This window comes from Acomys minous, assembly GCF_964271855.1.
Source record: "Acomys minous genome assembly, chromosome: 1".
Lineage (NCBI taxonomy): Eukaryota > Metazoa > Chordata > Mammalia > Rodentia > Muridae > Acomys > Acomys minous.
In genome coordinates this window covers 38,796,490-38,809,255 of record NC_140483.1, presented here as the reverse complement: position 1 = coordinate 38,809,255, position 12,766 = coordinate 38,796,490, and the positions used below count along the sequence as shown (strand labels likewise).

At 49.5% G+C, this 12,766-nt stretch overlaps 1 protein-coding gene and 1 long non-coding RNA gene across 4 annotated transcripts; one reads left to right on the top strand and one right to left on the bottom strand.

Moving 5' to 3' along the window:
- The first annotated feature begins 2,679 nt into the window (after nucleotides 1–2,679).
- On the top strand, nucleotides 2,680–12,522 carry GLUL (glutamate-ammonia ligase). 3 transcript variants are annotated; one of them, XR_014781076.1, is made up of 8 exons: nucleotides 3,385–3,918; nucleotides 5,721–5,899; nucleotides 7,286–7,447; nucleotides 8,928–9,074; nucleotides 9,728–9,855; nucleotides 10,049–10,248; nucleotides 10,858–12,073; nucleotides 12,110–12,522. XR_014781076.1 is itself a non-coding variant. In XM_084792408.1 (7 exons), exons 2-7 carry the CDS (start codon nucleotides 5,734–5,736, stop codon nucleotides 11,174–11,176), a joined length of 1,122 nt encoding a protein of 373 aa, XP_084648534.1. In that variant the 5' UTR covers nucleotides 2,680–2,839; nucleotides 5,721–5,733; the 3' UTR covers nucleotides 11,177–12,522. The 3 variants fall into 3 exon arrangements, 2 of the variants coding, with proteins under 2 accessions (XP_084648534.1, XP_084648533.1); XM_084792408.1 differs by lacking the exon at nucleotides 3,385–3,918 and adding an exon at nucleotides 2,680–2,839 and having other exon boundaries at nucleotides 10,858–12,522; XM_084792407.1 differs by having other exon boundaries at nucleotides 10,858–12,522.
- On the bottom strand, nucleotides 4,471–5,712 carry LOC311603489. The gene is made up of 2 exons (XR_014781104.1): nucleotides 4,953–5,712; nucleotides 4,471–4,770 (listed from the first exon to the last, which is right to left on the bottom strand). It is a non-coding gene; the product is annotated as an uncharacterized lncRNA (long non-coding RNA).
- Nucleotides 12,523–12,766: the final 244 nt, after the last annotated feature.

Sequence of the window (12,766 nt, the reverse complement as noted above, 5' to 3'; positions counted from 1 at the left end):
CCATGCCCCATCACCTCTCCCTTTTTATGACCCCTTTTCCAACCACCTAAGCTGAAGAGTTAAGAAGAAAGAAAGGAAGGAAAGGAGAAAGAGCTGGAAAGACAGTTTACCCTGTTGTTGGGTTTAAAACTTACTTCCTTTATTAAAGTAATGGTGCAGTAGCTGGGCCAGTGTAATCCCAGCACTCAGAAAGGCAGAGGCGGGCGGATGTCTGTACATTCAAGGCCAGCCTGGTCTACAAAGGGAGTCAAGGAGAGCCAGGGCTGCACAAAGAAATTCTGTCTCAAAACAAGAACAAAAGAAAAACAGTGGAGTGGCACAGCGTGGGACGGACATAGAAAGTTGCATTTCAGGAGTGGTCATGGGGGAGGGGGGGGAGATGGCTCAGTTGGTGGGTGCTCTTTTGATAAAAACGGGGACCCCAGTTCATCCCCAGAAACCATGTAAAGAGTCAGGTGCAATAGCAGGTAAGTGTAATTCGTGTAATTCATGCTGGGAGTCACCAGCCAGCCAGTCTATCTAAGCTGGTAAATTATAGGCTCAGTGAAAAGCCCAACCTCAAAAAAAAAAAAAAAAAAAAAAAAAAAAAAAAGAGAGAGAGAGAGAGAGAGGGTAGAGAGGAAGACACCTAAAGTCAGCCTCTGACTTCTACATGCATGCAACGTGTACACACACACACACACACACGCAGTAATCATGGAGAAAGAAATGACCTACTCTCTTCAGGTTATATTGACCCATGAGATGATAGTGTTTTCTAAACACTCTTCATCATGTCCCAGGCCCCACCGCTATCCCTGCTACAGATGCTAAGACCGAGGCTTCCTGTGGCTAAGGCATGGAGGCAAAGGTGAGGCCTTGGATCTGAACTTGGGTCTGACTGAAACCCAGCTATTGACCATCACAGTAAACTGTTCCACACAGCACTGAGTGTGACACGGAATTTGCAAGGTGCCTTTCCAGTCCAAAGCATACCAAAAACCCTGTTTGAGATGGATGGCGCCTCCACGACCACAGTATTACACACACTTAAAGGGATAGAAAGAGACTGACCCAAGAAGCAGAGTTATGTGTGTGTGTGGTCACAGGCAACATTTACTTTTCATATTTGTGGTGCAAACTGTAACCAGGAGAACAAACCTCTTCCCCTTCCAAGGGCACTAGGAGCATGGATTTCTGGTATTTAAATAGAAAATACCAGGGCTCTTGAAAGATAAAACAAAGCCTAGATCCCATCAGGTGAATTTCATGCACCAGAAACAAACTGCTCAGGACATAGGGATAATAATATATGGGCCAAGTCTATTCTTTTGTTTTTGTTTGTTCGTTTTGTTTTTGAGACAGGGTTTCTCTTGTAGTCCTGGCTGTCCTAGAATCCCTTTGTAGACCAGGCTGGCCTTGAACTCATAGAGATGTGCCTGCCTCTGCTGGGATTAAAGGCATGCACCACCATGCCTCTGCTGGAATTAAAGGCGTGCACCACCATGCCTCTGCTGGGATTAAAGGCGTGCACCACCATGCCTCTGCTGGGATTAAAGGCGTGCACCACCATGCCCTGCTGGGCCATGTCTATTCTTACAGGTGATTTCTGTTTTCAGTTCATCTCATTGCAGTATTCACACATTATTATCTCTGCCATCACAGCACCCAACTTAATAAGTGACTTGGAAAACAAAGCCAGGGATTTTTTTTTTCCCCCGTTTCTTTTCTTGTTTTTTTTTTTTAGTTTCTTGAGACAAGGCTTCTCTACGAAACCTTGGTTGGTCCTGGATCTTGATCTGTGGACCACACTGGCCACTAACTACGAAATCTGCCTTCTGAGTATTGGGATGAAAGGCGTGTTCCTACCCCCGGCTGGCTAACTTTTCTTTAGGAAATCTTAAATGTTTGATGAATTCCACGTCTCAAAGGGTCCTGGGAAGAACGGCTTCCCTTTAGCACAGGGTGCATGCACCCTGACTTCAAGCCAGGTGGACCGCTCTGAAGGTCCTTCCATCTGCTTTATTTGGCAGATCCTAGGAACTAAAGGTTCAGATCCAAACGCTAAGAGGCTTGCCTATGGTGGGCACAAGACAATATCAAACAAATCTTACGGATCTCCAAAATCCTCTTTATAGAAACAGTGCGCTTGTGTTTAAACCGTGAAATCACAGTCTGACCACTTCCCCAAACCCACTCAAGAAGCCAGGAAGATAGACAGGGTCCTCCAGGATTCAGGAACCGTGTCGTCTCTCTCCATGCCTGATCGGGACTTCCACACTGTCTCCAACCTCACCCAGGCTCGCTCAACAAACAAAGGGTACAATTCGGTTCTGGGATTCTGGATTTTGCACCGGCAGCTCTCCTCGAAAACCTTTCCACGGTGAAGACAAGGGCCGAGGCCCGAGTGACTGAGAGAAAGCCTCAGTCTGGGTCAGAGGGTCCAGAGGTCGCTAAAAGAACGAAGGCTGCCAAGGCTTCCAGTACTTTCAGCCCCTGTCCTCCTCAGTCTCCGCTGCCTCCCCTCCCCCACTCCTCCCCCCTCCCCCTATTTTTTTCTTTCTTTCTTTCTTCTCGGTCTCGCTTGCCCCACCCCGCGGTCCAGTTCCTCCGCCAATGGCCTCCGGGCCCCGGCGCGCAGCAGCAGATGGGCGCGGGTTTCCTAGCCTAGGCCAGCCAATCAGGACGCCTGGGGGCGGGCACGGGCTGCCAATAAAAAGTACTGAGCAGCCTGCGACCCTGCAGAGCCGAGCATGGTAGTAGAGCCGAGCTTCTGACCACCCCACCGGTCTCCTCTCCGCTCTTCACCTTGCTCTCGCGGCCTGTCCACCCACCGATCATCTCGCCGGCCACCGCACAGGTAAGCACGCGGAGGGTCCAGGGATGCACGGCCTCCCGGGCTGTGGCACCGCACTCTGCCTCTCATTTCCAGTCTGCAGCCGCCCGGCCCGGGGTTGCTGCGCTCGTGCCTCTCGCATGCTTGCGGCGTGCGACCCGGGCTAGCTGGGCTTGGGGATCCTAGGGCGCGCTGTGAGCCAGGCTCCAGGAAGGGCGGGGTCGCGGGTTGTTTTGATCTGGTCTTCACTTGTAGCCGGAGGCGCCGCCCCAGGAGGCGGACGTCCTTGGGTTAAAGAACACTCCACCATGGGGCGGCCCGGTGGTCCCTGCGTGAGTGCACTCATGCCTTACTTAGGTGGGCGCAGGCTTCTTGATCCTGGCTTTCTGGGCTGCGCCTTTTGGAGGGCGTCGTCAGGCCGTGGGTGGTCTGGTTGAGGTCGGTGGCGCCACTCTTCTGCTCCCAACGTGGGGTCCTGGGCCTTTACTGTGTGACCGAACAATGGAGAGCCAGAGCCCGGGAGTGGCCCGAGGGCTCCCGCAGTGGAGAGGCCGGGCCGGGCGGAGGCAGCAGCGGCGCGCGGTGCCTCCCGCGGTCGCCCCACTCTCTCCACCCGGCCTCAGCCCTCGCGGGGTATGGCCTCCTGGGAGAGGCCTTGAGACCTACGCGGGCCCGAGGGTCGGGGCGCCGATTTTTAGGACATTTCAGTGGGAAGGGGCTGCTGTCAAAGTGGATTGCCCCAACTCCCCCAGGGGCGGGGGGCGAGGATCCTCCCCCAACCGCAAATTCTCAAGAAAAACATCCACCGAAGAGGAAGAGGATGGAGAATTTAAGTCCTCAGAGTACCCTGCTAATTGCTTTGGTTTCGTTCCCTACTCTGTGAACTCCGGGGAGAAATCCCGGGTTAGGGCTAAATCCTACCAGCCTACTTACACCAACAGCACCCCCTCCGATTGCCCTGGGTCCCCTATCCCATCGCCCAGAAAGCCACGTTGCTTGGACCAGCGAGATACCGAGAGCGACGAGAGGCAGGAATACGGCTTTAAAAAGAGGAGGGCTAGAGAGTGCAACCCCGTCAATACATTTGCTTCTCTGTCTCTGGGGTGAGTAAAAGGGCGAGGAGGAGGAGGAGGAGGAGGACCCCGCTGCATCTGGCAAGAGCAGAAACTCTTCAGAGCTTAAGAACCCATTCCACTTGGCAACACGGGGCCATCACTTGGTGCTGTGTAGAATAAGCCGCTGGCATCCAGCTGGTGTCGAGGGACAGGACCAGAGGAGGAACCCACCTTCACCGGACAATTGATTAGTGCTGGCTGTGTAACTCACAGGAGAGGAAAGCTGAGAGACGGGGTGGTATAAGCCGACGCCACCTAGAATCCACCTAGAAGAGTGGTGTGGGCAGAGGTTTTGGTTCCGCAGAGGACTTGACAGCGGAGCTTCATCTGTTCCCCAGGGGAAGGGTGAGGCTTTTGGAGGGAGAAGCAGTTGTTTTCACTTGGGCAAACATGGACTGTTGCCCATAGAAACTTTGCCACTGTACTTCAGATAGTTGCCCAAGTCATTGGAGGAGAACAATGTGTTCCCTTTCCAGCCTACCTGGGCAAGTAGGGAGGGGGGCATTTCCTCTTGTGTTGAAGCTGGTTTTGTAGGTTCGATTCTTTTTTTTTTTCCCCCTCCCAGATTTCTTTGCTCTGTGCGGCCTTGAACTCAGATCTACCTGCTTCTGCCTCTCTGAGTGCTGGGATTACAGGCCGTCATGCCTGGCTAGCTTTAGAGTCTTAAAGGATTTCCTCCCCACTCCTATAGCAGGGGGCTTTTCCTCACACTTAATGAAAAGCCAGAAGCCTGGCACAGACACAGGTAGATCCTCAGATTCTGAGGACAGCCAGGGTTGTAGAAATCCCCAGTGTCAAGAAAAAAGAAGTCAGCAGCTTTACTATTTACTATCTTGGCAGCTGGCATATATAATACACGGGTTTTTTTTGTTTTTGTTTTTTTTTTTTTGGTTTTTCAAGACAGGGTCTCTCTGTGTAGCCTTGACTGTCCTGGACTCACTCTGTAGACCAGGTTGGCCTCGAACTCGCAGCAATCCGCCTGCCTCTGCCTCCCGAGTGCTGGGATTAAAGGCGTGCGCCACCACGCCCGGCTAATACACGGTTTTTGTTTGGTTGGTTTGGGTGTTGTTGTTATCCTTTTAAATCTTTACAGGCCCACTGTTTGTTTCATTTTGGGGCATGGTAGTGGCACACACCTTTAATCCTAGCGTTCAGGAAGCTGAAGCTGGCAGATCTCTCTGATGTGCCTAGCAAGTTCCAGGGCTACACAGTGAGACCTTGTCTCAAATAATAAGTAAATGAGCCGGGCGTGGTGGTGCACGCCTTTAATCCCAGCACTCGGGAGGCAGAGGCAGGTGGATGGCTGTGAGTTCAAGGCCAGCCTGGACTACAAAGTGAGTCCAGGACAGTCAAGGCTACACAGAGAAATCCTGTCTCGAAAAACCAAAAAAAAAAAAAAAAAAAAAAAAAAGTAAATAGTCCAAATGCGGGGACCTGGGGAGTTGGTAGGGTGGGTGTCCATTATAAGGCCATAGCAAGACTAGAAGACAAAGACAAAACAGTCACAAGTCCTTCCAAAGCGATAATGTGATTCTGCTGGGTGGAATATGATATTCTATTGATGACTTTGTAATCTTTTCCCCCCTCCTGTTATCAAAGTTAAAGGATGATCTTTGTCTAATATAAAACTCTCAACCTTCTGAAAGCGGAGCGAATAATGCACCTTTAAGTGTGTTGAGTTCTGAAGGGGAGCTCGCCCGCCACACACTCTGACTTGACTCTTCCGTCCGTTTCTACAGTGGAGTCTGATGAGGGTAGATGTTAATAAAAATTACTTTTTGTCTCTCTAGAACACCTTCCACCATGGCCACCTCAGCAAGTTCCCACTTGAACAAAGGCATCAAGCAAATGTACATGTCCCTGCCTCAGGGTGAGAAAGTCCAAGCCATGTATATCTGGGTTGATGGGACCGGAGAAGGACTGCGCTGCAAGACCCGCACGCTGGACTGTGAGCCCAAGTGTGTAGAGGGTGAGTGTTGGCCCGAGCGGAACATGCTCCTGGGAGTATGCACATGCGCGGGGGCCTTAGGTTCGACCTTATGTTTTGTTTGCAAAGCTTTTCAAAAGCAGGACTTTTCAGCCCTTAGTCGGTCACCCGTAAGTAAGCTGCTGTGTACTCTTGGGGCGCAGCAACAATGGAAGCCTTTATTCAGATGGAATCTTGTGTGTGCATTGAGGGAAAATACTGGGTCGCATTGGTAGGGGGTAGAAGGCTGGTGTGTTGCTAACGTGGCCAACCCCGGGGTCCTAGTTTTGAAAGAACCTGCTGTAACTAGAGTATGTTACCTAGTCTTGTAGAACAGTGGTTCTCAACCTCCGGAAGGCTGCTGGTGGTGTGGTGACCCCACCATAACATTATTTTCATTGCTACTTTATAAGTGTAGCTTTGCTACCGTAACGCGGCTATCTATGTTTTCCAATGGTCTTTGGTGACTCCCCTCTGAAAGGGCTGTCGACTCCCTCCAAAGGCTCACAATCTCCAGGGTGAGAACCACTGTTGAGTACTGTGTTTAGTGCGCGTACAGCGGAGTTCCCGATGCAAAGCGCCTGCTCCGAAGTTTCTCTGGGACTGGCCGTTTGTTTTTAGCTGGGGCGACTCTTATAAACTTTTAAACGATGTGTCCTATAGACTTCCAGGACCTACTTTATTTTTAGCTGTGGTCTGTGTTTTTCAAGCGTAGAACAAGCAAGCCACAGCTGTCCCCATTCAGGGAAAGAGGGGCGCCATCATCCCCGTCCACCTGGTGTAGGATAGGTTACTCTTGTCAAGGTGTTTCTGTTTGAGTGAGTGGCCCAGTAATGCGGCGGATGGTGCGTGCTTGTTACCTGGCAGAGTGCAGGTTTTTTGGTCTCTGCCTTCTAAGAACTCAGAGGGACAACCTGGCCACTAAAAATCTCAGATAAGAGAAACCATAGGCTGTCCCTGGTGACGGTGCATTCGCATACCCTTCCTTGCTGGTAGAGATTGAGCGACTTTGGACGGCCGTGTTCTTGCACACACTAATAAGGTGTTTTAGTTTTCTGCCTGCCTGCGTGCAGTGCCAGCAGAAGTGAAAAGCTAGTGTGAGAGCCCCAGGAACTGAAGTTACAGGCAGTTGTGAGCTATCATGCGCGTAAGAGCACTTGTTGCTCTTTCAGAAAGTCCTGGGTTCAGTTACCAACACCCACATGGTGGCTGGAACCATCTGTAACTCCTGGTTCCGGGGCATCCGACCTTCTTTTTCTGTCTTCTGTGGGGTCCAGGTACACACCTTAAACTTCCCACTTACATGCAAGCGAAATACCTAATGCACATAGAGATGAGAACATCTTCCTTTAAAAAAAAAAATTAATTTTCCGTCTTTATTTGACCCAGAGTTACCTGAGTGGAATTTTGACGGCTCGAGCACCTTTCAATCTGAAGGATCCAACAGTGACATGTATCTCAGCCCTGTCGCCATGTTTCGGGACCCCTTCCGCAAAGAACCCAACAAGCTGGTGTTCTGTGAAGTTTTCAAGTATAACCGGAAGCCTGCAGGTGTGTGTGGGATGGGTGTGGATAATCTACCCCAGTCTGTGGTTCCTGAAAAGAGAGATGCCATTCTGAAACTAATTGATAAGTCTGTCTTTAAGAATCTAGGGAAGATAAGATGTCCATCCTTCTACCCTGAACTTTCCGTGCTGAAAACAGTGGTCCATCCTTCCATACTCCCTTTTATCGGTTGTACAAATGGTGTTCAATATTCTTCCATCTGTTCGTTTGCTGATAGGAGTCCCCACGGACAGCCTCTATCCCCTTACAGATTTAATGACCTATGTTCTGCAATTAAGGGACAGCCTCTACTCCCTTATAGATTGAATGACCTATGTTCTGCAATTAAGGGTTTTTGTTTTATGTTTTTGTTTTCCTTGAAACCCTGGTTTGTCTTTTCTGAATTGTGTGTGCTGTGTGGGGAGATGGAGAACGTGCTCGGGAAGACATGCCATGCGGGTATGTGGAAGTGAACGAGCAACTTTTGTGGAGCTGATTCTTCCCCAAACTGTTGGTGGCTAGCTTATCCCAGACGGCTTGTTGAGTCAGTACACTCGCAAGTATGAACATGAGATTCCTGGATAAGCCGCTTGCCCCGAGGCTTGCCAACCTTATGGCACTGTGGATTTTTTGTTTGTGCCGTGCCATCACTTTCAGTTTTGATAGTTTTTTAAACCGGGGAAGTCTGGCTTCTGAAATCTCTTCCAGCACTGCCAGCAAGGCTTGTTTGTGGCCCTGTGCCTTCAGTGCCTCTGTTTCGAAAGGTCAGGTCGTAGTGTTGGTGAAGGGCATGCACCCAGAGCATGGCAGCCACTGGGGTTCCTGGCCCTGCAACCTGGGCATGTCACCTAACACCCTCTCTCAGGGCTTTGTTTTCTCATTTGTGATATGAAGTTTGCTAATACTCACCTCAGACTCTGACAGGTTTTTTTTTTGTTTTTGTTTTTGTTTGTTTTTTGTTTTTTCTAGCTTGGGATTTGTTTTCAGTTAACCTCATCTGGTGTTTTTTGTTTTTGTTTTGTTTTGTTGTTGTTGTTGTTGTTTTTAAGCAGTCAATACTGTATGAGTTAGCACTTAAACTCACCTGGAAGGTAAACCTAGTGGACAAATTACTCTCAATAAAATGACCTGGCATTAAGTGCCTAGGAAACTAAGGGAATGCATTTGACAACTAGGAGCAGCTGTCTTGTGAACAGGGTGTGAGTGTCTCTTGCGCATGGTGCTTGGAAGGTGGCCAGTGTGCAGATAGGATGCACACGTGTTTGCTTCTGACTCCCTTCCCGTGAGATAGCATAGCCGACTTTAACTATAAAAAGTCTTATCAGCCTTTCCCTGAGAGCATACAATTATCATCACTTCTTCCATTTTCCTTGGTGATAGAGCACAGTGGTTGGGCTAGGGCCAGTCCAGCCTGTGATGGCTTCAGCCGTGTGAGAGTCCCTTCCTGTTCCTGATGGCATGTTGATTTTTTTTTTTTAATTTCTAGAGACCAATCTAAGGCACAGCTGTAAGCGGATAATGGACATGGTGAGCAACCAGCACCCCTGGTTCGGAATGGAACAGGAATATACTCTCATGGGAACAGATGGGCACCCTTTTGGCTGGCCTTCCAATGGCTTCCCTGGGCCCCAAGGTAAGTGTCTCTGGGTAAAAAAGTTTCCTCTTGTAAGGTTTTTTGGTTTTAGTTTTTTGAGACAGGGTTTCTCTGTGCAGCCTAGGCTGTCCTGGACTCTTTGTAGACCAGGCTGGCCTCGAACTCACAAAGATCCACCTGCTTCTGCCTCCCTAGTGCTGGGATTAAAGGTGTGTGCCACCGCTCCGAGCTTCCTAAATTCTTGCTGTTCAGGAAACCCAGAGATAGGGGCAACTCTTGAATCACAAAATGGAGACTGGCAGCAGAAACTAACAGTAGACTGCTCTTGGCATCTCTCAAATCCAGAGGTGATGAGGTTTAAAGTGACAGGGTGGTGGGATGGGTCAGCGGTTAGTCACTAGGCTTGACAACTTGAATCCTAACCCCTGGGGCCCATATGGTGAAAGGCAAGCAATGGCTCCCTCAAGTGGCCCTCTGGCCCATATACACAAAAAATAAAGCGATTTCAGAATAAGCAGCTGCTCCACAGAGGGAGGCCATGGCAAAGAAGAAACTGCGTCACTTCTCCCACCTGTGGGAGTGAAGATGGGCCTAGTGATTTGGGAAAGCCAGTATTAGGGCTGTCTTGCTTCCTGGCTTTGAGGTTTTCTGGGCTCCCTGACTAAAACTGTTTTGTCTTGATTCTCCTGCAGGTCCATATTACTGTGGAGTAGGAGCAGACAAAGCCTATGGCAGAGACATCGTGGAGGCTCACTACCGAGCCTGCTTGTATGCAGGAGTCAAGATCACAGGGACAAACGCTGAGGTCATGCCAGCCCAGGTAAATGGCGCTCCTCTCTCTTTCTCCACCTGAAGACTTTAGGGTTGGCAGACCCCTGGGGACTTTGACTAGCAAGGGTGGTGGCTTACAAGTGCGTCACAGAAGAGGTGAGCAGAGCAAGCTAGGAGCTTGAGTTGGGTTGAACAGCTACTTGGCCTTGTTTTGAAGGTTGACTTTCCCTTTCCTTTTCTAGTGGGAGTTCCAAATAGGACCCTGTGAAGGAATCCGCATGGGAGACCATCTCTGGGTGGCCCGCTTCATCTTGCATCGTGTGTGTGAAGACTTCGGGGTGATAGCAACCTTTGACCCCAAACCCATTCCTGGCAACTGGAACGGTGCTGGCTGTCATACCAACTTCAGCACCAAGGCCATGCGTGAGGAGAACGGTCTCAAGTAAGTCCCGGGATCTTGTACTCTTGTGGAGGTGGAGGGCTTCTCACAGACCACACACACCACGCTTTTCCGTGTCAGCCTGACATTTTGTACCCGTTGGAGAGGTAGTACTCAAGGTAATGGAGTAATTCTCTAGGAATGGGATTACAGGTGTGGTACGGAAAAGTTGACGGGTGAGTTCAGCCGTTCGAAAGTCGTTAGTAAGAAGTAAAAGCTGGGCGGTGGTGCCGCACGCCTTTAATCCCGGCACTCAGGAGGAAGAGGTGGGCTGGTGGCTGTGAGTTCAAGGCCAGCCTGGTCTACAAAGTGAGTCCAGGACAGCCAGGACTACACAGAGAAACCCTGTCTCAAAAAAACCAAAAAAAGAACTAAGTAAAAAGTGTGGGTAACTGAAATCCTTACTGAAGGGGAGAGGTGAGTGGTAGAGGTCTTTCCATCCAACAGATAATTTGTGCTGCGTGCTAAGGACTTGTCTAAGGGAGGCAGTGAGGACTCAGGTCGCAAGGCTGATATGATACAGCCGCCTTTTGGGGTTTGTGCTCTGTCCTGCCCTTGAAGGACCGGTTTCTGGTGACAAGGTCGGACCCTCATCCCTACTGTTTCCACTAGGTATATTGAGGAAGCCATTGACAAACTAAGCAAGAGGCACCAGTACCACATTCGCGCCTACGATCCCAAGGGGGGCCTGGACAACGCCCGGCGTCTGACTGGATTCCACGAAACCTCCAACATCAACGACTTTTCTGCTGGCGTTGCCAACCGCGGTGCCAGCATCCGCATTCCCCGGACTGTCGGCCAGGAGAAGAGGGGTTACTTTGAAGACCGGCGCCCTTCTGCCAATTGTGACCCCTATGCGGTGACAGAAGCCATCGTGCGCACGTGTCTTCTCAACGAGACCGGCAACGAGCCCTTCCAGTACAAAAACTAAGTGGACTAGACTTCCAGTGATCTTGAGCCCTTCCTAGTTCACCCACTGCAACTGTTCCCTCTCCCACTTGTCCCCTTGTAACTCAAAGGATGGAATATCAAGGTCTTTTTATTCCTTGTGCCCAGTTAATCTTGCTTTTATTTTTATTGGTCAGAATAGAGGGGTCAGGTTCTTAATCTCTACACACCCAACCCTTTGGGTTATTATTTTTTCCCCCTATCTAGCTTTCTAGGGGAGTTGGGTAGGGAAAAGTAACACTCTGCATCATCTCATCAGGAATGCATGTCCAGTGGGCATAACTGTCACACGAAGCGGGTGTATTTGTGAGGTGGAGGACTTTTTTTTTTTCTTCAGGATAGTTGAAAGGACAGATCCAACGGCTAAGATTTGACATTTCCCCTGTTGGTAGAGAAGCTGTTATTTCTTGAGGTGAAACCAACTTTCTATTCCAAATGGAAGTTCTGTGAGAAGGCGTTGGAAGTTGGTCCCTTGTGCCATGCTTCCCCCTTGCTTGGGGGAGGGGAGTTGGTGCCCTCCATGAACACGGCTCAGTGTGTCACTTGATAGCTGATGGCCCTACCATAAAGGAAGAAAAGGTTTCTATTTCTTGGTCCTCCATTTATAACACAAAGCAGAGTAAGTAGTATTTTTATATTTAAATGTTAAAAACAAAAAAAGTTATATATATGGCTGTGTGTGGATATATATGTTTCTAATTGAGAAAACCATCCTAGCCACTGGGTGCCAAGTTAGAGTGAGGAGCTTGGCCAGGCCCTCTCGGGGAGGGGGTGGGCATGCGGTACCAGGGAAGTTGGTTATCTGGGGCTCAGCTTCATTACTACTTAGGGTTTCCCTGCCCACTCTGCAGGAGCAGGTGCGGGGCAGGTAGCAGGTCAGGTGGCACACCTTGCCGCCACCTGTCCCTGGGCGTAGGTGTAGAAGATTCATACCTATCCGCACACACAAGTTCCAAGTATGAGTTGGCTGGTCAACTTGAACATTGTTACTGATGGGGGGGTGGGGGGTGGGGTGGGTGTTACTGGGGTTTTTGTTTTTGGTGGGACTAGCATGTCACTAAAGCAGGTCACTTTTGATATGTTCAATTTTTAAAAGCAAAACAAGTTTAGGTTTTAATCAACTCCGCAGGGTTTCTGACTTTACTAAATTGCCTGTTTGTTTGCTTCAATGTGTCCACCACTTGTCTCTTGGAGGAAATGAGGACAGGCCTGGAGTTTTAAACACTTGCCATTTTGTATCCTAGTGTCTTTTCTCCCAGCACAATAATACTTTCTCTCCTTAAAAATCCTATGGAGTTTTGTTCTTTTATAATAAACGTACCCCACCTCCATCCCAGCTTGCCCTGCTGTTTCCTGGTCGGTTGTGTGCTGTCGCTGCTGGCAGCAAGCCAGCTGTGGTTTTCTCTTGCCATGATGATTTCTGATTGCCATGTGTAGTATGTTCGGTTAGACAACTCCTCGTTGTAAACAGACTGTAACTGCCAGAGCAGCGCTTAGAAATCAACCTAACATTTATAAGATTTCCTCTGACTTGTTTCTTTGTGGTTAAAAAGAAGGAGAAAAAAAAAGAACC

What these genes read in the sequence shown, in the direction of transcription:
- GLUL (XM_084792408.1), top strand. Translation starts at nt 5,734, where the DNA reads ATGGCCACCTCAGCAAGTTCCCACTTGAACAAAGGCATCAAGCAAATG. An exon ending in GTATAACCGGAAGCCTGCAG is followed by an intron (nt 7,448 to 8,927) that starts GTGTGTGTGGGA and finishes TTTAATTTCTAG; the next exon opens with AGACCAATCTAAGGCACAGC. An exon ending in CTGAGGTCATGCCAGCCCAG is followed by an intron (nt 9,856 to 10,048) that starts GTAAATGGCGCT and finishes TTCCTTTTCTAG; the next exon opens with TGGGAGTTCCAAATAGGACC.